The following is a 27,442-nucleotide window of genomic DNA, read 5'->3' as shown; positions in this document are numbered from 1 at the left end:
GAAGCTTCTACAGCACTGTCCTGCAGGCTGCACGCTGCTGAGGGCGAAGAAAAGTGCTGTGAATGCCTAGTTCACATTCAGATACTCAGCAATCCATGGACTCAAATGAGAACTACGCCATGACGCACAGGAGAGAGGCCACATTTCACCCTTGCATCACTCAACAGCTTCACCCAGTATTCATAAATCCATCATTCCAGACTAGAAGACAATGTTCAAACAGAGAGCTTTTTGTTTTGGAGGTTGCTGTTTTGTTTGGGGTTTTGTTGGCAGGCTGTGTGTGTGTATGTGTGTGTGTGTTCCACCCCTATCAACACTAGTTTCTTGGCCACACCTTAATTTGTGACAGAGATGATTAACTGTAGGTTATTAATCTTGTTCAAGCAAGTCTTTCCTTGATCTACAGGTAAACAGGGCTGCAAAGCAAGGTATCTGCCTTCCTTCCTCCCCATCTGGCTGCTGACCAGGAAGGCTGGAGTTTTTCAGAGGGCCTGGTGCTCAGCTTTCTGATGTGGAAGACTTATTCAGAGGGATGGATTCACCCAAGGAAGGGGGAAGAATAGAAGGAGAGAAAGAGGGAGGGCTTTGTGACAAGCCTATTCAGAACCTGATGGTTTGAAAAGTTCTGAAGTATCTCTCAAAGGGCCTAAGTGGGTACAAAATGACAGGCCCACATGTACCAAACATTTAGGTCACAGAACATTCCTGTTCTCCAGCAGAAATCACCAGCTGAGCGAGGAGAGACAGAATTCATGTAATTTAAAGCTCCTTTTAACAGCACAGACAATTAATTCAGCTTTCATCCAAGCAAGAGAGTAGATTATCCTGGATTTTCACTGACTTCTACTGTTTTGACCACGATAAGAAAAAAAAAAAGAGCTAAATGTGAATAGCACATGTCACCAGAACATCTGAAAATGGCTTGTAGAGGCACGGCTTGGTGTTTCATGACTGCTGTTACTGTATATCTAAATCCATAGGACAAAAGGATAGTGTGCTCCTTGAAGTGAAGCCAGATGTGGAATCTCTGTGAGGATGTGGGTATGTATTGTATAGGTGTTGTGTGTCTGTTTATGTATGCTAACACCAGGGTGTGAATTCAGGGCTTCAAGTTTGTTTGACCGGATCAGTCGGCATTCTACCACTTAAGCCAGGCCTCCCACCCTGCATTTTGCTGGTTACTTGGAGATTGAAGCCCTCTGGCTTTTCTGCACAGATTGGCTTTCAACTGTGATCCTCCAGATCTCAACCTCCCAGTAGCTAGGATAACAGGTATCAGCCACCAGCACTGAGCTCAGGTATGGAATCTTAACACAGGTATTCTTATATGGTAGCCATGCTAAATTATCCAACTAATAGTCTGCATCCAGATACTGTAGCTAGGTGGTCCTAAAATGCCACATCACTCAGAATTGCTTTCCTTCCATCCTCAGACCCAAACCCAAAGACTGCATATTCCTTTAAGGAGGAAATTTTTGAAAACAAAGAATAAGCAACTGGCTACAATGTCACACCAGGTTATAGTTGGCCTACTGCCTGCTCAGAACAGAGAAAAAGTAGAGAAGATGCATCAGGCAAATATTTGCGTGGTCTCTGGAGCAGAGAGATCCATCCATTTGCTTACCAAAGTATACAACTGCAGCTGAGAGAAGAAATCAATTCAGTTCAACAAACATTTATCAAGTGCCAGTCTGATTGCTGAGCACCTGGCTATGGGGAGTGGAATTTTTGAAGACGTCGAGAATGACTTCATTCCTTCTCTTCCAAATCAAATCATAGGAAAAGCAGCAGCTGATTCTCTCTAATCATCTCTGGGTTACGTATTTTCATAGGGTAAATGAAATGTGCCCATTTCTTTTGTGTGGATGGACCTGAATCTCCTTATCTTATTGTTTATGGTAGGAAAACACACTTACGGAAAATTCAGTGATGATTTCCTAGCTAGGGTAAGTATTTTGGATATGTAGATTAAAAGAATCTACTTACTAAAACAAGTGATGGTATTAAATACACCGATAAGATTCAATACACTCATGTGCAAAGGGAATCAGGCAAATTGAGGGGCTGAGTGGGGTTGGAGAGATGAAGAACAGTGGAAGGGCAACACTGACCAAGATGCATCACACTCATACACTGACATATTGAATTGAAAACCCTTTGTACAACTACTTAAAGATAACAAAAATATTTTAATATCTTTTTGAGATAAAGCCTTGCTATATGGCCCAGGCTGAACTCTGTATTCATTCTTCAAGAACTTTCCACTTTCATATGAAATATTGGGAGCTTCCCGTGCAGTAAAATATTTGGTTACTAAAAAGGAAAGAAAGAAACAACAACAACGAAAGAAACCAGTGGATATATTTAAAATTAAAAGGGAAATCTCATTTTAAAAAATGTAATAAGATATATCACCACAGTCCAGAACATTTTCATGTAACAAAACAAAGCCTAGTGCTGTTTTAGGACTCAATACAAAATGTTTTTATGTTTTTGTTGAGTTGTACCTCAGGAGAACATAGGAAAATTGAGAGCTTCCACCAGTTTGAGCTTCAATAAGCAGGATGCTGCTGCTACACGGCCAGTCACCAGAGGACAGACAAACTGCAGTGTCACCCGGAGAACCACACAGTAGGACAACACCTACAGGCCTGCACCACGACTGGGGGCTCAGTGTTGGGAGACATTATCAGGAGGCCTTTGCCTCTACAGTTAGGTGTACCAGAGCCAGGGCTGGGGTTGGGGTGTAGGGTCTAGGGAATAGGCTGGGACGTTCATTTTAAGAGGTTCAGACTTTCAAAGGGGGATAATGAAAATGTTCTGGAAATGGTGGTGATGACGGTTATCCAACAATGTGAATACAAATGTCCCTGTGACCTGTCCCCTTAACAAATGACTAAGATGGTTCATCTTTGTTTTTGTTTTGTTGTTTTTTTGCCAGTCCTGAGGCTTGAACTCAGGACCTGAGCACTGTCCCTGGCTTCTTTTTGCTCAAGGCTAGCACTCTACCACTTGAGCCACAGCGCCACTTCTGGCTTTTTCCATATATGTGGTGCTGAGGAATCAAATCCAGGGCTCCATGTATGCGAGGCAAGCACTCTACAACTAGGCCATATTCCCAGCCCTAAGATGTCTCATCTTGACACTCGGTACCATCTCATTCCAGTGAGCCAAGTGCAGCAAAAAATATGATTAAGATTTCCAGCCTCATGAAAACAATCTCACAAGAAATGCTTGAAAGCAAACCATCAACTTTACATGCTAGTGGCCTGCCAAGGACTGTACATCCCAGTGGACCCTATTATGCAATTATGGGTACGCTTTCTAAGACAATAGAGCATCTTCTCCCCAAGGGAGATGGAACTTTTCACGTAATTTAGCTCTCAACTCTTCTTCCCTGCAGTCCAGGCAGATGATGTGGTGAGAACTATAATTATTGTTGTGGTAGCTCCTTGCTAGTTAGGTTCTCAGTGAGCCAGCTGCTACCCTTTCCTTCCTTTGTTGTGGATGGGAACAGCATGGAAAGCAGAGTTCTGCACATCTGTGCATCACCCAGGAAGTGATGGAGAAGGAGCAGCAGCAAGAACAAGAGCTGAAACTATGCCCAAGGCCACAGCCCTGGGCAGCTGAAATCTACCCAGCTCCTGCCGAGTGTCCCTCTCCCCCTCCGCCCTCAACCAGGCTTTTGCTTGGTAGAGAAAATCTGCACTATAATTGTGTGTCAAAGAGACGGCACTTAGTATGTACACAAAATATCCAAGTGAATTTAATAAAATTACATTAGAGGTTAAACCAGAGAGATAAGAAATGCAATCTCTGTGTCCCAATTAATTGGTGTTATTTATTTAAAGTGTCTCAAATGTTTTCTATATGCAAAACAGTTAAAACTATGGACTAGCCCTAAATACCGCACCTGTAATCATTTTATAGGTCACAAATAAATCCCAGAATAAAGGTAATTATACAGTCACTATTGATTGTTTAATTACTTGAAAGTGCCTTCTAATCACCAAGTCATTAAGGGTCTTCTGAGATCTAAAAACTATGTCATCAAGTTATTTGGCAATTCAGTCATTGAGAGAAGATGGAATGAGGGTATTCTGAACTAAAATAATCTAAACACTTCAAATTAAAAGTGGACACATGAGCCAGACACCAGTGGCTCTCATCTATAATCCTAGTTACTTAGGAGGCTGTGATTGAAGACCATGGTTCAAAGCCAACCTGGGGAGAAAAAAGTCCATGAGACTTTTCTCTCTGATTAACTACTAAAAAGCTGAAAGTGGAGCTGTGGCTTAAGTGGTAGAGCGCTAGCTAGCCTTGAGCAAACAGCTGAGGAACAGCTCCCAGGCCCTGAGTCCCAAGCCCCTGACCTATCCTCCCCCTCCTCCAAAAAAATGTGGACACTTAAGTGTGGGTCTATGTCTGTTCTAACAAAAAAAAAAACCCTCTTATCATCGGACATTAGAAAATATAAATCATCACAGGTTAGGAATGTCACTCAGTGGTGGAGCCTAGTGCAAGCAAGGCCCTGAGTTTGATCTTCAGCAACATAAAATATATATAAATAAGCATATGTATGTATGTATGCATGCATGCATGCACATATATCATCATCATCATCACAGAGGCAATAAGAACCTGCCACACCCTTGTGGCTCTGAATTATGAGAGTAGGACAATGTTTTCGTGTCTATTCCTTCAATAGAACTGTTTCAGTCAAAGCCAGCAAGACAAGGAGCACCTTAGCAATGTTTCCACGCATTCAGTACACATTCAAAATGTCTTGTAGCTGGAAAAATGTAGGCTGTAAGGGATTCGTGAGAGGAACCTGTGGAGATCACATGGACCAGTGTTCCATTTCAAATGGAAGGCTGTCACATGCAGAAGGACTTCTAGACTTCATTCTCGTTGAGTCCATTTGTTATACGGACAAATGCATAATGACTTGTAATAGATATACGTTTATCCCAATAAACCCATCACAATTCAAAAGTGTACTTAATTTAGCTATCCTATTAAACATCATAGCCTAGTCCCACCTTCCTTGCTTAGAACACTTTCTTTATTCGATTTACACTTGGGTCACATCACCTAATGCAAAGCCTATTTTATAATGAAGTGCTGAATAAATAGCCCATGTAAACTGTAGACTACTGTTCTGAAAACACAAAACAGAGTGGCTATGTGGATCCTCTTTCACACTACCAGAAAGTTGAAAACTCTTAAGTTAAAGATCATCTGTACAGGAGATATAAGACCCAGTAAAGCTAAACGACTTGTTTAAATATACATAGTTATTGAAGCCAAGGCCAAGACCCAAAGACAAACAGCACCAGCCTATAATCTGTCTAACATTTCAAGTCACAATGGTCTGATGACTATCTCTGGAAAGATGCTTTCTTATTCTTTAATCTCCTTCTCCTCCACAGCAAACTTGAAGCCAAGGCAAGTTATGAGAAGCACAGAAATCCTAAGATAGGCAGGTCCTCAACCCTCAAGTGAGGTTCAGTCTACTCGGTACTACTTCAATAATACCACAATAAAGGCTTTCCACTCCATTTAAGAATGCTTAATACCCAAAGAGGAAATACTACTGGTTCTCCTGCCAAATCTGTAAAATAAGTATTTAAAAGTTACACTTACCCTAGCAAAGTTCCAGAGTTTTAGAGCTAATGTGTACTTCAACTAATCTATCTTCTTATTATAAATCTGTGTGTATATGTGTGTGTGTGTGTGTGTGTGTGTGCAAATACTAAGGCTTGAACTCAGGGCTTCATGTTCTCTCACTAGCCTTCTTTTCAGGTGCTTTACCACAAACCACACCTCCAGCGTGTGGGTTTTTTTCTGGTTAATTTGAAATGGAGTCTCTCAAACTTTTTTTGTCTGAGGGTGGCTTCGAACTGCAATCCTCTGATCTCAGCTTCTTGAGTAGCTCTGAGTACAGGCGTGAGCTATGAATGCCTGGTTTGTTACAAATTATTGGGAAACTGTCTTTTTGAAACACTTAAGACCAACTCAAGCACTTAAGTGACAATGATCTCAAATGTCATACAAAATGTGTTGAGAATTGGACTTAATACAAATAATACTATCCTGGGTATACATAACAATTGAGAAATCAAATGTAGAAAGTAAAACCTAAAGATGTGTATTCCTGTCTTCATCCTTCTACAAATATTCCTGTCAGATCATAAAATGTTCTAGAAAATGAAGGCTATGAACTGACTCATGGGTTTGGGAAGAAGAAAAGGTGGTGGAGTGAGTCTCTACTGTGTGCCCTGCACTGGCTGCATTTACATGCTAGCTCTCCTAACAACCCTACTGTGTATTAAGCACAGATGACGAAAACGAGACTTGGAGATGGTTAGTCCTCATCCTTCGACTAGGACCATGCAGAACTGGTGAGAACTTGGCTCAGCACTGCTCCCAAGTCTTTCCACATTCAAAAGGATGGGTTATCTTCCCAGGTGTGGGTAGCAATCCGCTGGGCTTTCTAAGCGCTCCTCCAGCCTTGCTCCTGCAGCCCGGCCGGATTTCACGCTGTCCAGGCAGTGTTCACTGGCCTGAATTCTACAATTCTGCTCTGTTTCTTTGGACCTCAATGTTAGCTTTTGCCAATAGGTCTTATTCTCTGAGCAGCCATTCTCACGGAGGGGTGGCATCCTCCCTCTGAGGACATTGGGCAGGATCTGAGCACACTTTGACTGTCACAATTCAGGAGTGGCACGAGTGTCTACTGAGTTTGAGGCCAAAGCCACTGCTGGGTGCCCTCCAATGTACACAGGAGCTTCAATGACAAAGCAATCTCAACAAGGCTGAGGTCAAGAAATCCTGCCTTAGAGTGATCTAATCCCTGTGCTCTCTCCCTATCAAGTGTGCCTACAATCACCACAGTGCATCGTAACTAAGACAAAAGGTGAAAACGGTTAGCAGGCAGTGAGCGCTCCGCAAGCCAGCGAGATCAGCTGGCTGCACCCCTCTTCCGTGTCCCAGCCAGTTCCAACTGCCCCAGTCATCCCCCACAGAGCACAGAGCTCTCTTCACTCACATGAGGCTCCTGGAAGAATGAATTACTGATACTAGAAATGTTTATTGTATTAAAAAACAAACATAAATGGCACTATTATCTAAGAAATACAACATTCTCCCCTACTAACTCTGCACCAAACAAGAACCAAATACTGTCATACATGATTCATTGCAACACACAAGGAAGTGTTGCATTGTACCCTGGGTTATGTCATAAAAGTATCTTTCTATCCAGACTATTAATAATCTTGCTACTGAAAATAATCAAATTCTTTTTATGGGTGCTGCTGGCTCACACCTATAATCCTAGCTATTCAGGAGGCTGAGGTCTGAAGATCAAGGTTTGAAGCCAGAGCAAGTGGATTAATTTGAGAGACTCTTATCTCCAGGCAACAAAAAGCCAAAAGTGGAGCTCTGGCTCAAATGGTAGAATGCCAGACTTGAGCAAAAAGCTAAGCAATAGCATGAGTCCCAGAGCTCAAGACCCAGTAATGACACAAAAAATAAGCTTTATTTTTTTTTTTTTTTTTTTTTTGTTTTTTTTTTTTTTTTTTGGCCAGTCCTGGGCCTTGGACTCAGGGCCTGAGCACTGTCCCTGGCTTCTTCCCGCTCAAGGCTAGCACTCTGCCACTTGAGCCACAGCGCCGCTTCTGGCTGTTTTCTGTATATGTGGTGCTGGGGAATCGAACCTAGGGCCTCGTGTATCCGAGGCAGGCACTCTTGCCACTAGGCTATATCCCCAGCCCCTTTATTTGTTTTATAAATAGAAGATTAATAAAGAAACCACCATATGCCCATCTGAGGAAATCTTGTGCAACAGGCTTTGATTCCATTGAGCCTATTTGAGGAATAACTGATTTGCAGGTGTTGAGCTGGATTATTGGGGAACAACATTAAAGAGTAATCACAAGCACATCAAATATAAATACTGAAAGTCAATTTTTTTGGATAAGGTAATCAAAACTGGTTGGTATCATATGTCTTTGTTTTGTTTTGTTTTTGGTGTGTATGTGCGTGCACCGGCGTGCACGCGCGGGTGTGTGTGTGTGTGTGTGTGTGTGTCTCCTGGGGCTTGAACTCAAGGTCTGAGTACTGTCCCTGAGCATTTTTTGTTTTGTTTTTTCGTTTTTTTTTGCTCAAAGCTGGCACTCTAGCAGTTGAACCACAGCTCTACTCACAGCTTTTTGGTAGTTTATTGGAGACAAGCTTCTCACAGACTTTTCCTGCCCAGGGTGGTATTTAACCTCTATCCTCAGATTTCAGCTTCCTGAGTAGCTAGGATTCCAGGCATGAGCAACCAGCACCCAGCTGTTGTTTAACTTCTAGAAGTTTATGCAAGTTTGAGTCAGCATGGAAGCCCTACAGTAAATAATTACAAGAAGGTATCAGGCTAAGCAGTGACCCTACAGTGGCTTAACCACTGCAGTTTCTTCCTGCATGGCCTCTGAGCCCTGGACTCCAGAATGAACCCGTACCTGTATTCCAGCTGCACGTCCTGGGTGACGCCCCACACATACTGAAGTCAGAGTCAGAGACTGCGGTCTGAAATGTACCTTAAAAAAAAATACCCTCCCATGGGGGCTGGGGATATGGCCTAGTGGCAAGTGTGCTTGCCTCATATACATGAGGCCCTGGGTTCAATTCCCCAGCACCACATATACAGAAAATGGCCAGAAGTGGCGCTGTGGCTCAAGTAGTAGAGTGCTAGCCTTGAGCGGGAAGAAGCCAGGGATGGTGCTCAGGCCCTGAGTCCAAGGCCCAGGACTGGCAAAAAAAAAAAAAAATACCTTCCCAAATGTTACTTTGAAAATCTCTTATATGAGACCGAACCCACAAAACATTTCTGACATGTTTTGCAAATTTCCAGCATACTGATTATTGGCAGTTCATTTAAATAAAAGCCATATCCATCTCCCGACCCCCAAATCAAGTACAGTGTTTTGTATTTTTATTGTTTTTTTGTTGGTCCTAGGGCTTGAACCTTCAGGACCTAGGTGCTTGTCCCTGAGCTCTTTTGCTCAAGACTAGTGCTTGACCACTTTGAGCCACAGTGCCACTTCTAGTTTTTGAGGGTTAATTAGAGACAAGAGTCTCACAGGGACTTTTCTGCTTGGGCTGGCTTCAAACTGCAATCGTCAGATCTCAACCTCCTGAGCAGCTAGGATTACAGGGGTAGCCACCAGCACCTGGCTGTTGTTCTTATACAATCCTGGGGCTTGAACTCAAGGCCTGAGTACTATGTCTGAGCTTTTGTGCTCAAGGCTAGTGCTCTACCACTTTAGCCACAGCTCCATTTTTGACTTTTTGGGTGGTTAATTGGAGATTTTCCTGCCTGGGCTTGCTCTGAGCCACAACCCACAAGCCTCCTAGGATTGGAGGCATGGCTCCGTTAGTAAAGAGCTAGCATTTGTAGGTAGCAAAAGCAGCAGGTGCCAAGTTCAAGTCTTGGTCTCAGATCTAAAAAAAGAAAAGAAAATATTCCAGCCTCCTGAGTAGCTAGGATTACAGGCATGAGCCACCGGTGCCTGGCAAGTTTTTTGTTTGTTTGTTTGCTATTTTTATTACTTCTTTGCAAAAAGTAAGCAAACTACTATTCTTTAGAAAATGTTGAAAAAATGTTGAGGTCCAAAAAACGAATTGTTAAGGTAAACAGAGTCTACAAGCTTCTGTGTGCTCGAACAGGGATAGCTAGGGTGTAGACAGAGTCTATAACCTTATTTTCAAATTGTTTACAAAAAAGGAAGACAATCCAGAGTGGTCCTTAAGTTAAAATGAAGTTGATGTGGTCAAGTGCACTGCTCAGGGTGGCAGGGACAGCGGCACGCTACGGAATCGTGGCCTTCTTGAGGAGGAAGCTGAGTTCTGGAGGAGGAGGCGGGGCCATGACAAAGCATGGGATCAAAATGATCAGGCCGTGTGAAGCCACATTGTAAGCCCCTGAGATAAAGAACAAAGGTCTCCTGAAATGATGATAGATATTAAAGAATGAAAAACAAAAAGCGCTGGTGAACTAAATCACTGGAAAATAGAAAACGTTTGTAGTAAATCTATTAGTGGAGCTTCGAAGAGAAGCTACAGTCATGAAGAGTCTTGGCTCTATATCCAAGGAACAATGACATCAGGCTGCTGAGCTGTGGTGTCTGGACAAAAGGAGGCTCACATACATATTTAGGGCATGGAGACAGTTTTCTTGTATCTGAAGGATAATGTTCTTGAAGATTTGACTGGAAATTTTAAGCTGCTCTAAGGTGTATGAAGTGGGGTTTAGTTAGTAGAGATTTGGAGAAGGCAGAATTTGGGCTCCTGGGATAATGAACGTTCTTTGAAGTTGTGGGAAAATGAGCTGACTGGGAGGTAAGGAGCTCACATGACAAACAGTGACCGGGATAAAGGGGACAGAAAAATCAGATCAGATGACCTATGACCCTTATGACCCTTTGAAAGCTGGCCATCTCTCCTGGTGTCTCTTTCTCTTTGTTTGTCCTCTCCTATCCCTTCACCTTTTGGACTTCCCTCTCTCTTATCCCTCTCTCCCTTCCTCCCTGTCTCTCCGTGTCTGTCTGTCTGTCTCTCTCTCCCTCTCAGCACGAAAACCACCAAGATGGATTCTTCACTTTCTTCATCACACTCTTAAAGAGATGGAAAAGAGATCTGAGGAATACTATAGAATTCGCCATCTTCCTAATTTACATTATCACCATGGGATAAAATATGGCTCCAATTTGGTAAGAACAGTGTAGCTTTCAAGAGGGCAATGGGGAGCGTGTGTGGCTAATTAGAAGTGGTGCTTTGGAAATAAATATTAAACAAATTTGGTTTTGACTTCTTATAATAATTACTCTCTTACCAAGATCCATTAGATTCCCACTAGGTGACCTGACAATTAGCAGCCAAGACCTTTAGCAAAGAGAGGTGTGGCTTTGTGCTATGGGAGCCATGGGGACAGAAAGAATTTCCTTATTTTAAAAAAATCGGACACAAAATTATTTATTCAGTATTATTTATTCTGTCTGGTAAATAAAATGAAATAGATATACACATACGTACATACACATACATGCATACCGAATTACTACTTGGTTATCTAGAATCAAAGTGCAAACAATAAACATGTCTCCCTTACCAAAAATAAGTGGCCGTGAGCCCAGGAGGCAACTTTGAAAAGCAGAATTAACTAGTAGCCTTAATATAAAATGTTGGTATATGAGGCTGGGAATATGGCTGAGCAGTAGAATGCTGGCCTTGCATGCATGAAGCCGTGGGTTTGATTCCTCAGCATCACATCCACAGAAAAAGCTGGAAGTGGTGCTGTGGCTCAAGTGGTAGAGGTGCTGGCCTTGAGCAAAAAGAAGCTCAGAGACAGAGCCCAGGCCCCTTGATTCCAAGCCTCAGGACTGGCAAAGAAAAAAAAATTTGGTATTTCTAAGCCAGATGGATTCCCCCCCCCCCCATACCACACACACACACATACACACACTTACTCCCTCTCTCTCTTTTCTGCCAGTCCTGGGGCTTGAACTCAGGGCCTGAGCACTATCCCTGAGCTTCTTTTGCTCAAGGCTAGCCCTCTACCACTTGAGCCACAGTGCCAATTTCAGTTTTCTGTTTATGTGGTACTAGGAATCAAGCCCAGGGCTTCATGCATGCTAGGCAAGCATTCTACCACTAAGCCACATTCCCAGCCTCTTCTCTCTCTTAAAAGGTCTAAGACCTTGGTGATGAAATTAGGGATAAATTCTGGATTTTCCAAACTTTCTCTTCTGTGATCAATGTCTGTGGTATCAACTCTTGAAAGAATCTGTGTCTCTATTCCTTGAACAGTGGACAAAACTGTGCAGTCTCCCCTAAATGTATATTTTACAGGCAGGAAGCACCTACAGGCAAACTGCTGTAAAAAAGGGCACATGGAACCAAAATGGGCTACAGATTTGCTTCTCCACCTTGACAGCAAATCAAGAGTAATTTTCTCCCTAAATCAGAGCTTCATTCATTAGCCACATTACTTCACAAGTTCAATCTGATTTCCCAAAATGCAATAACACAATCTCCCAACCTAATTATCTTCACTGCAAGTATTTAAAAGCATTTTCTGAGGCCCATTTCTTTCTGTGTCAGACAGGATCAATGTCAGTGAACAGCTTGGCTAGACTACATTCTGTCTAGCTGTAGAAGGTTGACATTTTAAGAAATGATTGTTCTTTGCAAGGGAGAAAATTTCCCCCAGCGTGGGTAGCAAAGGGGACTTCCCAGTAAATAAAGTCATAAATATGCATTCACTTATGATTGTGCTATTTTATAAACCAGATTCTCATCAACACATTATACATAGACTGGTGACATTCTGCAGAACTGGAAATAAAACAATCTGAATGACTTCCACAATGATTTTAATCCACTCAGAGAACTAGTTTAGGGCCCAAAGAAAGAATTAAAGCTATTAATAATGAGGGCTAATTTTTAATGGAAATACCATCTCATATCACAAACACTGAAGAAAACAGTGGCTATTTGCCAAGAAATAATCATGAGGAAACAGCTGGTTTATTTCAAGGGTATTGCAACAACTCAGTTACTAAACCCCCAAAGTTTTAATCCCAAACAGTTCATTTTTGTTTCCTTTAGGTAATCAAAAGAAATATCACACTAAATTTTCAAAAACAAAACAACAAAAAACCCTAGGTAATTTATTAGAGGAAAATACCCATTTAAAACACTATAGGCATTTTCAGGCAATTGGATGAGCCTAGAACAAATCACATTAAGTGAGATAAGCCAAACTCAGAGAGACAAATAGCACATGTTTTCTCTCATATGTGGAAGCTAGATCCAAAATACCATGGGACATGATAACCTATACAGGACTCAAGGCATTCACATAGTCATACCAACAGACAATGCCACTAGGGGAGGAATCCAAAGGCATTTAAAATACCATTAATCAAAATGAATTCCAGAAAATGGAAACACGGGGGAATATTGGTTGTTGGTGGTAGTGATGGGGTGTTTTGTTGCTTTGGGATTTTGTTTTTCTTTTCAAAGTGGGGGCACAGAACAAGGGTGAACAAATGCAATCCTCGTACTCAGTAGCCACTATGTGGAAAATGAACTAGGCAACTTATGAGCAGGGATGGGAAGGGGAAACTTTTTTCACCCAGAAAACCAATGTACTCATTACCTGATTTATGAAATGGTAACTCCCTGTTCAATACCTTAATAATAACAATAAAACTATATTTTAAAAAACACTGATGAGTCACTCTGTAAGCAGAAAATAGTAAAAGGATGGGGAGTTCAGCCCTGACTCAGGTTGTGCTTCTAATTATTTCCCAGCTGTGGAACTCCTGGCTCTCTCTGGACCTGCACTTCCTCCTAACACTGTTCACTAAATTCATTCACCTGTGCCCTAGGCCAATAACAAATCTATTCTTCACTCTTGATTGTCGAGTAGCTTACATTTTCAAAGCAAATGAAATCCTTTGCTCCTTTGAAAACCAGCCCTGGGCTGGGTTGTAAGGACTCAAGCCTGTCATCCTAGCTACTAGGGAGATGGAGATTGAGAGATCATGTCTTGAGGTGAGCCTGGGTCGACAGAAATTCATGAGACTCCATCTCAATCAATGGCTGGGTGCAGCTGTATGGGCTTCTTATCTGAGCTACTAGAGAAGCACAATAGCTAGCCACAGTGTCTCAGGACTCACAGCAGCAGCAACATGAGGATGGTATCCCAGAAGGCCTGTGTATAGAGTGTGGCCTTAGATTAAAAAAAAAAAAATTACTAAGGCAAGAGATGTAGGATGGGGTGGGTGGGGAGAGACTGACTGGAATACAGTGTAAACATATATGGAGATGTAACCAAAAACTCCTCCTCTGTCTAAATATATAAACTATCTGATATAATCTATCAGAAACAGTATCAGTAATAACTAAGTAATTACTATCAGTAATAACTAAGGCAGAGAGAGGCTGGAGACATGGCTCATGTGGTAGAGTGCCAGCCTCGTGAGTGTGAGGCTCTGAGTTTAATCCCCAGGACTGTCACAAAAAGAAAAAAAGAAATGGAACATCAGTTCTGGTAGTGCTTAAAGGAAAGCAAATTTACCCCCTAAACAATCCACAGCATCAGAATTTATGGTCACAAACACTGTAACACACACTGAGAGGAAAGGCCTGAGTCACAGAATCCAGTTTGGGCACTATATCTACAGACTTATTCAAGAAGGTAGAGGGTCAGTGGCCAACCATGTTATCTCATTTTGGATCCGTTGCTAGGCACTTAAGAGCAAATACATACAACACTGCTGTCGCAAACGCGGGGCCGCACAAGCCTCAAGCACCAAGCACCAGGACTTACCTTGTACACTTGCCCGTACGTTCCATTTCCAACAAGTTCCACCAATTCAAAGATCCCTGCAGGGTCCTGAAAGACAATAAGCAAACCATAAAAAATCAAAACTATATTCCAGGCACTAACTCAACCAAAATCAAATACCTATTTGAAAGGAGTAAAGAAATAATTTTAGCTGCGTGGATTATGGGGTATTAAATTGAATATTATAAAAAAAATTGAATATTATCAATTTTTTAAATGGTCAAGTCAGCTGAAGATATGATTAGAAGCTACAAAATGAGTCCAATTCATCTTATTTTCATACCAGTTTTTCATGAAATGTATCTAAATAAAACAAGAATATGTTTTTTCCATCAATAAAATGTTTTAAAAAGCCAGGCACTGGAGGCTCATACACTGGAATCCAAACTACTCAGGAGGTTGAGATCTGAGGACCAAGGTTCAAAACCAGCTCATACAGAAAAGTCTGTGAGATTTTTTTTATTTCCAATTGACCAGCAAAAAAAAAGCCAGAAGTGGAGATGTGGTTCAAGTGGTACAGCACCAGCCTGAGTGAAAACCTAAGGGAGCGCTCGATGTCCCTGAGTTCAAGCGCAAGTGTTTCACATGCACGCGTGCACACACACACACACACACGTACACACACATACACAAAGGCATGTACGTGCACATACACACATAGGCATGCCTATACAGGCATGTGCACCCACATATACACACAGGCATGTATACACACACAAAGAAACTATTTCTCACTGAGGTGGCCACTCGGAGAGAAGGGTACTATTACATTACAGAGCAACCACCCAATGGAAATCAATAGTCTCCATGTTGCTATGGAATCCACATTCTACCTCTCCGAAGGCTTCTCCTTGGGCTCATCTCTCTCTTCTGTAATGCTGCCCTGAGAATTATGCTTTGGAAAGTAGCTACAGGATTGAGAATGCCAACCAAACTTGAGAACCCTGCGAGTTCTTGCCGCCTCCCAGGTAGCTCCTAACCCTTCGAGTCAGACGAAAGTTACAGTGTTCACTAAGTGTCCAATAATTACCATTATTATTACTGAATTACAGCCTCAAGCTGATGAAAAGAAAAAAAAATCAAAGCCTATAAACTTTAATGCAGAGGCTGAAATGGACTTTTACCCTTAGTAATTCCTACCTGGAAAGAAATCACGTCGTAAGGCATAAATCAAGATTCAGTAAGTTAAATGACTGCAGCGGCCAAGCAAGCAAGGCCAATGGCTTAGGGCCTGGGTCACAGGGAGGAGCCAGGAGTCCTTTGTTTAGGTAAGGACCGGGAGGACAAGGGAGCAGGACTTGATTTTGCCAGAGCTAATTATTATCCTGTCAATAGGAGTCAAAGATTCCCAGGCCTGAAGATTTTTCAATAAAAACCAAACATTTTCTTTAATGTGAGATCTCCTAATTTTTAAGTGTTGAGCACTGACTTTATTAGGCAATTTCACACATTCTCTGAGAGATAAAAAAGACTGCCAAGTGGAGACCACTGTCATATGTTATTTTGGTGGGTGGCTGAGGGGTAGCTCGGGGCGTGGGGGGCATTCTGAATTGAGATTCAGACAGACTTAAGTGGAATACTAGCTTGGTCTTGACTGGCAGGGCGATTGTGGGAAAGAAAGCCGGATGATCAACCTGGTGGCTCCTCCCTGTCAACATTCCTGTCAAAGGAGATGATGTCAACCTCACACACCACTTTTGTGAAGAGTGAGGGCCTAGCACAATGCCTTGCACACGGGTCAACAATCTCGTGATACTTGCTAGGGTCCAGGCATGGTGGTATATGCCTGTAATTCCTGTGGAGGTAGGACAATCTTGGTAGACCGATCATAGCCAAAAGCAAGACTCTATGAAAAAATAGACTAAAGCAAAAAAGGCTTTGAGAGGGCTGGGAATGTGGCCTAGTGGTAGAGTACTTGCCTTGCATACATGAAGCCCTGGGTTTGATTCCTCAGCACCACATATATAGAAAAAGCTGGAAGTGGTGCTATGACTCCAGTGGTAGAGTGCTAGCCTTGAGCAAAAAAAGAAGCCAGGGACAGTGCTCAGGCCCTGAGTTCAAGCCCTAGGACTGGCAAAAAAAAAAAAAAGGGCTTTGATTCAAGTGACAGAACACCTGCTTGGTAAGAGGAAAGCTCTGAGCTCAGATCCTAGTGCTATCAAAAACACACACACAGGGGCTGGGGATATAGCCTAGTGGCAACAGTGCCTGCCTCGGATACACGAGGCCCTAGGTTCGATTCCCCAGCACCACATATACAGAAAACGGCCAGAAGCGGCGCTGTGGCTCAAGTGGCAGAGTGCTAGCCTTGAGCGGGAAGAAGCCAGGGACAGTGCTCAGGCCCTGAGTCTAAGGCCCAGGACTGGCCAAAAAAAAAAAACAAAACAAAACAAAAAATCACACACACCCACAAACAAACTTACTTTTAGTCTGAGGGTTTTACGCCAGTAGCACTGAAATTCACGAAAGGGTTTTTAGAGGGAAAGTAGCTACTCTATTTAGTTGTGGGGGAAAAAAGGCCAAAAACTTTAGTGTAGCATATTAAGAGGCTTAGACTTAAAAATATTAGTACTTAGAAAAACATTAATTAAACGAATAAAGTCTCCTAGGTGCTGATGACTCAACCTGTAATCTTAGCTACTCCAGAGTCTGAGATCTGAGGATCACGGTTCAAAGCCAGCTGGGCAGGAAATTCTGAGAGACTCTTATCTCCAAATAATCACCAGAAAACCAGAAGTGGGGCTGTGGCTCTGTGTGGTAGAGTGCTAGTCTTGAGCAAAAACAGCTCAGGGACAGCACCCAGGCCCTGAGTTCAAGTCTCATGAATGCCAAAAAATACAAGGGAAAAAATACAATAAAGCCAGATGTCAATGGCTCATATCTGTAATCCTAGCTACTTGGGAGGCTGAGAACAGGAAGTCCAAGGCTAGCCCAGGCAGAAAACTCCTCGAGACCCCTTTAAACCACAGCTGGGGGCTGGGGATATGGCCTAGTGGCAAGAGAGCTTGCCTCGTATACATGAGGCCCTGGGTTCGATTCCCCAGCACCACATATAAAGAAAACGGCCAGAAGTGGCGCTGTGACTCCATCTCTATGGAGGGAAGCTGGAGGCTGTGTTACACATCTGTGATCCTAGTAACCACTGGGAAGTTAAGACATGCAAACTGAAGCTCCTGTCTGTGGCCAGGAAAGAAGTTAGACCCTATTCTAAAAATAGCAGGTGAAAGGCTGAAGGCGTGGCTCAACAGTAGTGCACCAGCCTAGTAAGTACAAAGTCCTAAGTTCAAATTTCTGTCCCAGCAAAGGAAAGGAAAGGGAATGGGGAGAGGAAAGGGAGGGGAGAAAAGGACAGACAGATAGACGAGAGACAGCATGAGAGAGATAGAGAGAGAGAAAGAGAGAGAGAGCGCATGTAGTCACTAGAAAACACTGGAATTAGGATTACCTACTCTTATAAGCCAGGAGGGCAAGAAACCACACTTGAGAAAACCCAAGAGGAAAGAAGTTCTAGGTATGTCCAGGCCGGTGAGGATCACACTATGAGAGACAAGAGCTCTGCCTGCAACATAACCTCACAGGTAAAGGACACAGTCAGGGTCACCTGGAACAGGCCTCCGGGAGGGAAAGCCTGACGTTCTTTGTTCAACCACCTGGCCACAAGAGCAGCAAGTTTCACTACAAATGGCATGAGAAAGGACTAAGAAAAGAAAAGGCAGCTCATCAATGGCGGCAGCTGCTGTTTGTTTCCAAGCCTCACTTCCCAGTAGTTTGTTTGCTCAGTGATGCTTCTGCAACATAGTTGAGGAGAAGTTCTGCATGTGTTTGAAAATCCCATTGTGCTTTAAATGTTCATTTTTCTAGACTGGGAAGAAAGAGGAGAGGGAGGGCAGTGACTTTAGGAGCTCAGGAGTCCACCAAGGGTGTGAGAGAAGGAGCAGAAACAGGGGGGACAAGCAAGGATCAACTTCAACACTTCCAGGATCCCTCTAATAGGGCTAATAGGGAAGTCTCAAGAGGATCTGGGCAGCTGACTTCTGAGGCCCTTCTCAGACTCTTCAATTGATACACCTATGTCCAGCCAAGGAGGTGCACCATTCAGACTTTGGTTCCAGCTGCTGGGAGGGAAAGGGTTTTTTTTTTTTTGCTAGACCCATTCAATGAAGCCAGAAATAAAGGTCAAAGGAACTAAGGAACTCCAATGGAAACTGGCCTTGAGAAGCCACACAGAAACAATCATCCTGTCAAGTTGGTTCCTCTGAGAACCTGTATATCAAATTGATTACTCGAAGCATCTAAAAATTAAGTGAACTTCCTATGCAGTGTCTTGGTATCTACGCCTGTTAAGAGTGAAGTAATAGACCGGAGGGAAGAGCTGAACTGTGCTACAGAGAAAACAAAACTTCATCATTCTTGTTTCTCTAGTTTTCCAATCACCTAGATTCATGTGAGACCACAAAACAAAACAAAAAAGACTGGCTGGTCAATTCAGGGCAAAGGGTCTTCTCCCATGGAGGTTGGAAATTCATCACCATGGCCTTGAGCAGTCATTCATGTGGAGTCATTAGGCACTATGTCCTGGCCCCATTACCCCAGGAAGATTTGCACATGAGCAAGGGACTGATTAGACCCCAGAGCTATGTGCCAGAATGGGCACTCTGTCTGAGGAGCTAAAGGATGCACGGAGAGCTTGTGTCGGCTTCATGAGGCCTCTGACTGGGTCTGGGGAGCTGTCCAATGAGCTCAAAAGGTGCATGGCTCTCTCCTAGAGGGACTTTATTAACCCCTGTGCAATCTGCCCCAGGCAGTAATGGAATCCCTTCTGTCTAGCAGAGGCTCTGCCTATCCTTTTCTTCAAGAAATCTTGGCCAGTTTTGCTTCCCCCTCTTTGTCTGTGGATTCATTCTTCAACACCAACAAGACAAAGAACTTGATCCAGGTACTGTACATTTTTGGTATCACAGCACCTATAGATCTTGACACCTGTAAACATTCCTTTATATAAATGTCTGTCATCGTCATCAGTTACATTCTTGTGGAACAGTGAGATATCTTGAAGTGGGCAAGTATCTGGCTTTTTTCTCTACTCTGGCAGAAACTTTAATGTAATTTCTCCTAAGAATTGTCCATCATTTCCATTTTTCTTTTTTGTGGTACTGAGGTTTGAGGACTTGACCACAGGACTTCACCCTTGCTAGGCTTGTGCTAGACTACTGAGTCATTCTCTCAGCCTTGCGTGGAGATGGAATCTATCCAACTTTTATGCCAGGCTGGCCTCAAACCTCAGTTCTCTAGATCACAGCCTCACAAGTAGCTAGGATTAAAAGTGTGAACCACTGACACCTACTTCCATGACCTCAATTCTTCTGTGCCATGTTTTATGCTCAGGCCTGCCCTTACTTGTCCTTTTCAGGGCATCTACACTGATGGGGACCACTCTGGTTGGAAAAATACAACCACCAGATCTCTGTCAGTCTCTCACACAGATTTCACTTCTTCTGTCCACAAGGGTTCCATCCTTAGTCACCATACATCATTTTGTTCAACATCTGGTAATTATCTTTTGCTTTTGCTTTTTTTGTGTGTCAGTTCTGGGGCTTGAACTGAGGACCTAAACACTGTCACTGGCTTCTTTTTGCTCAAGGTTAGCACTCATATCACTTGAGCCACAGTGCCACTTCCGCTTTTTTTCCCCCCCAGTTTATGTGGTGCTGAGGAATGGAACCCAGGGCTTCATGGATGCTAGGCAAGCACTCTACCACTAGGCTACATTCCTAGCCCCTAACATCTACTAATTATCTTACTCCAAAGTCTATCATATCCATCTACTCTTCTTCATTCATGCAAGAGGGCTTCACCTTCTCTTTCTAGACTATTTACTATCAGGCCATTCTCTCTTTGTTTCAACTATCATTTTGACCTTAAGTTCCATCATTTTGGGCTATGATCAACTGGGATCTCAAACCATGTGTCATTTCCCTGACACAACACATTTGGTTCTGTCCCTGGGTTTTTGCTGCTGTTGAGGTTTTTTTGTTTTTGGGGTTTTGTTGTTTTTTGTGGTTTTTGTTGTTGTTGTTTTTTTTGTGTGTGTGTGTCAGTCATGGAGCTTGAACTTGCGCTGTCCCTGACTTTCACTCAAGGCTAGTGCTCTACCACTTTGAACCACAGCACCACTTTGTCCCTTGGTTTTTAATGCCCATTTGCCAAGATCATTTCCTCAACAAACACTAGCAGGCAAGTCCACCCTGGTCAGTACAGCTGGCCAGCTCCTCTGTGAAGCCGTTTTGCAAATCAGCACATATTCTCTCCGGGCCAGCAGCCCTGTGTCCTCATGATTGCCACCTTCACATGGTACTTGCTGTCCCCTCCCGTCACATATTTCTCTCCCCTGAGACATTACAGCTACAGAAGTTACAGACATTCCCTGGGAACAGTGATGGTAATATTCCACTTAGTACTTCCTTTCCCGGTACTTAAGGCTGGATGCAGCACCTAACTGCTAGACATAGCAATTTACTGTGCGCAGTGCAGGGCCCACTCCCGATTCTCTGCCTCATGTGTTTGCAAAAGAGAAGAATCAGAACATTTATTTTCTTTCTTTATATTAGTGGCTACTAAATGTACAAGGAGGTTTTCATTTTGATATTTCCATACATGCGTACAGTATGCTTTGGTTGAATTCACCCCCATTTTCCTTTCTGCTTTACCCCTCCCTGCTTTTTGGCTTTTGTTTGTGTTTTCTTGCCAGTCTTTGGGTTTGATCTAAGGCCTGGGCGCTATACCTGAGCTTTTGTGCTCAAGGCTAGCAATCTACCGCTTACAACTCCACTTCACTTCTGGCTTTTTTTGGTAGTTAATCAGAGAGTTTCATGGACTTCCTGCCTAGACTGGCTTTGGCTTTGGACCTCAATCCTCAGATCTCAGCCTTCTGATTAGCTAGGATTATGGGTGTGAGCCACAGCACCCTCTTTCCTACTTTTAAGGGAATTTTAATGGATTTCATTATACTATTTTCACACATACATATAAAGTACTTGGATCATAATTGTTCTCCATCGCTTCCCTTCTTTCACTCTCCCCCCTCCTACTGGTTTCCCTCTCCAAACAGCCTCTATTTTACACTCATATTTTCAAACTAGACAAGTTGTTCCAGATGCTTTTCCTGTCACTGATACCCTAACACCAATCCCAAATCCAATCCCTAACACCAATATGCACCTGCTACAGGTGTAAGCTCCTATACTCTTGCCAGTTCTAAAATCACCCATCGAGTCTGCTGGTTTGAGTTGTGCTTCCTGTGTAAAGAGGCTGTCAAGCCATGCTCATGCGCAATGCAACAGGGGAAGGTACTGTACTGATGATCATGTCACAAAGACAGAGCAGCTCAAAGCCAGGAATCAGCTTAATCCTCCCTCCCCTATTTGCTTAGCTGCTCTTAAAGCCAGGATGGGCAGCATGAAAGCGGGTTCCATACTCCAAGGAGCGAAGGGCAGTGCATTGACATTTACCAAAGTCAGGAGTCCCTGTTAGCTATGCACACCTTTATTCAGATCTTAACCTTTATGGAGAGGCCAACAAGAAAATTTAATTCCCAGGTAGAGCAGCTTACATTATTTCATAAGGAAATATAACTACATATCTGGGAGCAGGCTGTTCCCAGAAAGAAAGTGCTAAAAAAAGCAAATTTGGTTAGTCATTTTAACAAAAATCAACAGAATAGCAAACAATTCATGATCACTTATTTAGTGTTCACAACCTCATCAAGTTGAGACTACTATTTAGTTCCTTCCTTTTCTTTTTCTTTTTGAAAAGTGTTTAATTAATAAAGAATAGGCCAGCCAGGTGCCAATGGCTCATGCTTATAATCATAGCTACTCAGAAGGCTGAGATCTGAGGATCATGGTTCGAACCCAGCCCTAGCAGAAAAGTCCCTGTGAGACTCTTGTCTCTAATTAATCACAGAAAAAGCTGGAAGTGGAGCTGTGGCTCAAAGTGGTAGAGCATTGGCCTTAAGCAAAAGACCTCAGGAACAGCACCCAGGCCCTGAGTTCAAGTACCACAACCACCACCAACAACAACAAAAGTATAGGCCACAGGAAAACTCACCCTTCATTTCATAAATTTCCATCTCAAAAAGCCTATAAAACTAACAATACCAGTAAAAGAAATCCTATTGCTTTTCAGCCAATAATACCACTGTACATTTTAGCAGACAGGATCAGATATTTATGGACCAACAGATGTCTCTTTAGAAATGTGAGGAAATTGTGAAGGCATTGTTAGGTGTTTCAGGCTCCAGGGATATTGGACTAAATTCTCCCCTCCATCATCTGATGAAATCTGGGCAGCCTTGGCAGGCTGGGGTCTGCCGTCACAGCAAGGCAAGGAGATTTAAGAGCTAAGGACTGATTGTCCCAGTCTCTAAGCTGTACTTGGATTCCTCCAGGTCTCCTGAATGACACTAGATTTATTGGAATACTAAATAACATCTCAAGACGAAATATCCAACGTTTGAAAGGCAAACCTCAACTCTCTACAAAGAAAGACATATCCCTAGCAGCCTAATGGGACCTATATACCCTTCCCTCCCCTGCCCTCTTTTTGAGAATAATATTCAGAGAGAGACTGGAGGGATTACGAGCAATGTTCTAACTCTGCTCCGAGACTCCTCTTGCAGACACAGCCCTCCCAGGACAGGACCTTCTTCCCTTCCCCCCCAGTCCTTGGGCAAGGTGAATGCACCCCAACAACACAGAGGGCAGATGCAGCTCCGAGAATGACTACACATCCCTGGATTGCTGCTACCTGAGCCCAAGAGCTGTACCTCCTCTAAACTGAAGGAAATGAAAAAAAAAAAAAAAAAGACCAAAAGGTTATTTTTTTACAACAATATTTAGCAGCTCCTTGGTTGGGTTTCAGCTGTAACTGACAAGCATATGCTTACAAAAGCAAAACACAACAAACAAACAAAAAAAAACCAGGAACGGTAGGACAAGCTTTTCATATTAATATCTTAAGTCTTCAAACTTTTTCAACACCATTATTCCTCCAGAGTAAGTACAGAGTGGACAGGCATCATGGTGACTGGCTAACTCTGGATTCCAGTGCAGATCCGTCTCACAGTGCAGGTCCTGCAGGCACAAGTTCTTACTCCCCTTTCTAAGACAGCTGGGGTCTAAGGTATTGCCTTACCAAAAAAAAAAATATATATATATATATATATATATATATATATACTTAATTCCTAATATTCCCTACTGTGTTACTCGCTATCCAAAGTAGAAGCAAGGAGATCAGCCCCTGCCTGTGGTATCTCCAGTCTAAGGAGGGAAACAAACATGCTCAAGAATGGGATTAAATTATCCTAACAAGTGGAAAAGGTGCTTCAAAAGCACCTCTAGAAGATCTACAGTGTAGTCTAGTGGCTCATCTTCATTAACATACTGGCCCAAGCCAGGTCCAGCAAGTAGATAAATAAATATATGCTTGATACACAGATAGATGGCTAGAGGGATCGAGGGATACAGGGATAGAGGATAGAGGGAGAGATAGATGAATAGATGAATGGATGGATGGATGGATGGATGGATGGATAGACAGACAGACAGACAGACAGGACACTGACAGACAGGACAGGACACTGCATATAGACATTTTTTCATAGTCCTGAAGATCTACCAAAGAAGTGGTCCAACAGATAGGGCTTGAGTCTGGAGTCCACTCCTGGCTAGTGTTATCTGACTTATATTGTAGGTTTTCCATCTGTGCTCTGGACTACTGGTATCTTTTCAAGGTTGCATCCTGCATGTGAACATGCAGGCTGATTCCCCAGCTCCATATGAGAAGCAGTCTTGAGGAAAGGCAGTCCAGAGTCAGGCTGCCTCTAGTGCTAATGTCTGTGTGGGCATGGGCACCAGTGTCCTGAGCCAATACTGGCTCTCCCGGAGCCATGCAGATCTTGGCAAGGTCAGAATGTGGGAGCCACATCCAGGCCTCTCGGAACATGATACCAGTAACTTCTAGTTTGGCTTTCAGCTCTCAGGACAGACAAGAGCCTCCCTACCTTCTATTTGGTTTGCTGTGTGTTTAGTTCCACGCACTAATCTATAGCCTCTGGTAGTGAGAGTTTCCAGTACTCTGTCCCTGCTCTCCTCCTTTACTTCGGGTATGCAGCTTAAGGCTGGCCTCACAAAGCAGTCGTAATAACTAGATTTCAAACCTGGCCCCTTCTATTTAATAGGCAAAAGATCTTAAGCTATAGAACAAGTTGATTGCAACAGGCAATGGCCCAAATGCTTGGTCTGCTTTCACTCTCATCCTTATAGCAACCTGGGAAATAGACATTTCTAAGTGCAGTTTTCATATGATGAAACCAGGGTTTCAAGGAATTAAGTACCTTGCCCAAGGGTAAGCAGTAAATGGTAGAGATGGCAGCCAAGCGCAGGCCTTAAAGGGAAGATAAAAATACCTCCCCTGGAGGCTTGTTCTGAGGATCAGAAACAACATATAGAAAGCACTTAGTACAATGCTTGGCAGGCCTAAACAAATAATAGCTATATTATTATTCCTACTGGTATTAGTAAAAGTTGTCCAAGCTAATAAAAGCATTGGTCAGTAGTAGGGCTAATATTTAAGTTCAGATATTTCAAACCAAAGTCTTATTACATTCTTTTCTATAAATGGCCACTGCTGAAATTTGTTTGGTGCTGTGGGATGGTAAAGACCTTTGGGGTTTAATGGTAAGCCCGAGGAATGACCCCTGGCTAGCCAGCCACAACTATCAAGTAAGTGTCCAGAAACCTAGAAAATGGCATGCGATGTCCCTGTCTCCCTTTAGAGCAGGGAGCTCTAAAGAGAGAGAATAAGAGAGCAGGATGCTGGTGGCTCACACTTGTAATCCTAGTTGTCTCTCCCCAATCCTCAGGAGGCTGAGATCTGAGGATCACGGTTCAAAGCCAGACAGGGCAGGAAAGTCAGTGAGACTTTTATCTCCAATTAATCACCAGAAAACCAGAAGTGGAGCTGTGGCTCAAAGTGGTAGAGTACTACCCTTGAGCAAAAGAGCTCAGGGAGAGCACTCAGGCCATGAGTTCAAGAGTTCAAGGCCCATAACTGACGAGAGAGGGGGGGGGGAGAGAACAAGGCCGAGCGCTGGTAGCTCACACCTGTAATCTTAACTACTACAGAGATCTGAGGACTGTAGTTAAAAGCAAGCCCATGCAGGAAAGTCCATGAGACTGTTGTCTCCAATTAAGGACCAAAAAGCCAAAAGTGAAGCTGTGGCTCAGGTAGTAGAGTGCTAGGCTTGAACACAAAAAAGCTCAGGCTCCAAAAGGAGGAAGGTATGAGGGAAGGGGTGACACTGACCAAAAAGAAATGTACTCTTTACCTAACTGTAACCCCTGTGCGCATCATCTTTATAATAACAATTTAAATCTTTTTAAAAATCTCAGGCCTCAGGATCATCATCATCATCATCATCATCATCATCATCATCAGAGAGAGAGAGAGAGAGAGAGAGAGAGAGAGAGAGAGAGAGACTAGATAAGCAGGATTTAGATTTCTATCTGAGAGCAAACTTTTTCTCCCTATTTTGGTACCAGATAAAATAAATATTAATTAGGGTGGTTTGGGGGTGGTTTCTTTTGTGTCAGTTCTGGGTCTTGAACTCAGCCCCTGGGTACTGCCCCTGAGCACTTTTGTTCAAAGCTAGTGCTCTATCACTTGAACCGCAGCTTCACTTCTGGATTTCAGGGGTGGGGGTGGGGCTGGGAAGGGGTTAACTGGAGATAAAAGAGTCTCATAGACTTTCGACTTTCCTGCCCAGGCTGACGTGGAACCATGATCCTCAGTTCTCAGCCTCCTGAATAGCTAGGATTACAGGCATGAATCATCAGTGCCCAGCAATACTTTGAGCCAGCGAATGAAGTAATAGTGAGAGACAACACAGCAAAGTTGATCCACAATGCACAGAGACTCCGTAAGCCAAAGAAAGCCTGATTCACCCCTCATCTTTACTATGTAGTACCTTAGTAATGTTGAGCACACTACTGAATCTCTCTAAGCCTCTGTTTCCTGAACTGCAAGATAGAGGTAATGGTATTCACTTTATAAAATCACTTGATACAATAACTAGTGTGTCTGGAACTTTTCAAGTGATATCTGAAACATTCTATCTAAGATCTCAAAAAATGTCTGCTAAAAACTCTTTATCCACAAAGGAATAAGTTCCATTGGTTTTGTTTGGTGTGGCATCATCTGAACTTGGTCATGGCTGGGTGCCGCAGTCAAGTCAGGATGATAGAGCTAGTCGCAGCTTCAGGGTTCTGCCATTCATGCCACATTGCAGAACCAGGGACATAACACTTCTGACACAAGCTTAATGGGATCCTTTTCCTCCTTTGACAGAAAGCAACTCAAGGCCTAGAACAAGAGACTATGTGCTTATAAAATCATAAATTTTCCAAAAACTAAATAGTTTAGGTGACTTATCCAAAGTCTCAGCTAGTTGCAGAGTTCCTGGCAAACCTAAAGTCTTTGAATTTTGAGTTTTCCCCCTCTGGTGAAGGCAATGTTTTTGACAGAATGGGAAAAACCAGTCTCCAAACAGTAGATCTAGAAGGGAAAGAAACAGGTTGCTGGGACTCATGGGATGGCAGGTGTGAGAAACAAATTTAACTCATGTCCAGAACCATAGAACAAAATTTATCACCCATGGCTAATTTGACACAACTGAGACAGTCTAGTTGGTAAGTCACACATAAATATCAACATAGGAGATACATAACATTTTTCAAAACTATATTTTTCTGTTTATAGACTTGAGGAATCCATATTCATATTCTGCTCAGCTCCAAATTATTTCCTTACAAAGAATTCAGCATCAATGGTTGGTGGCTCATTGGCTTGCTTTGGAAAAATGGGTGAAAACTATTAACATTAGTACCAAAGCCAGGCATCGGTGGCTCCCTCCTATAGTACCTAATTCCTTAGGTGGCTGAGGCCCTGGAAACTGTGGTTCAAAGCTAAGGACAACCTAAA

General features: G+C 42.9%; 1 protein-coding gene across 7 annotated transcripts in view; it reads right to left on the bottom strand.

Annotated features, from left to right (window-relative positions):
* Tnik (TRAF2 and NCK interacting kinase) overlaps window positions 1-27,442 on the bottom strand; it is a 371,845-nt gene that overhangs the window by 264,293 nt on the left and 80,110 nt on the right. For all 7 annotated transcript variants that reach the window (XM_048347119.1, XM_048347122.1, XM_048347120.1 and 4 more), the window contains exon 2: window positions 14,384-14,449. In XM_048347119.1, coding sequence (XP_048203076.1) covers window positions 14,384-14,449 — 66 coding nt within the window. The remainder of the gene's footprint in view (window positions 1-14,383; window positions 14,450-27,442) is intronic.

Source organism: Perognathus longimembris, chromosome 5, assembly GCF_023159225.1.
Source record: "Perognathus longimembris pacificus isolate PPM17 chromosome 5, ASM2315922v1, whole genome shotgun sequence".
NCBI classification, from domain to species: Eukaryota; Metazoa; Chordata; class Mammalia; order Rodentia; family Heteromyidae; genus Perognathus; species Perognathus longimembris.
This window is presented reverse-complemented; position numbering and strand designations above follow the sequence as displayed.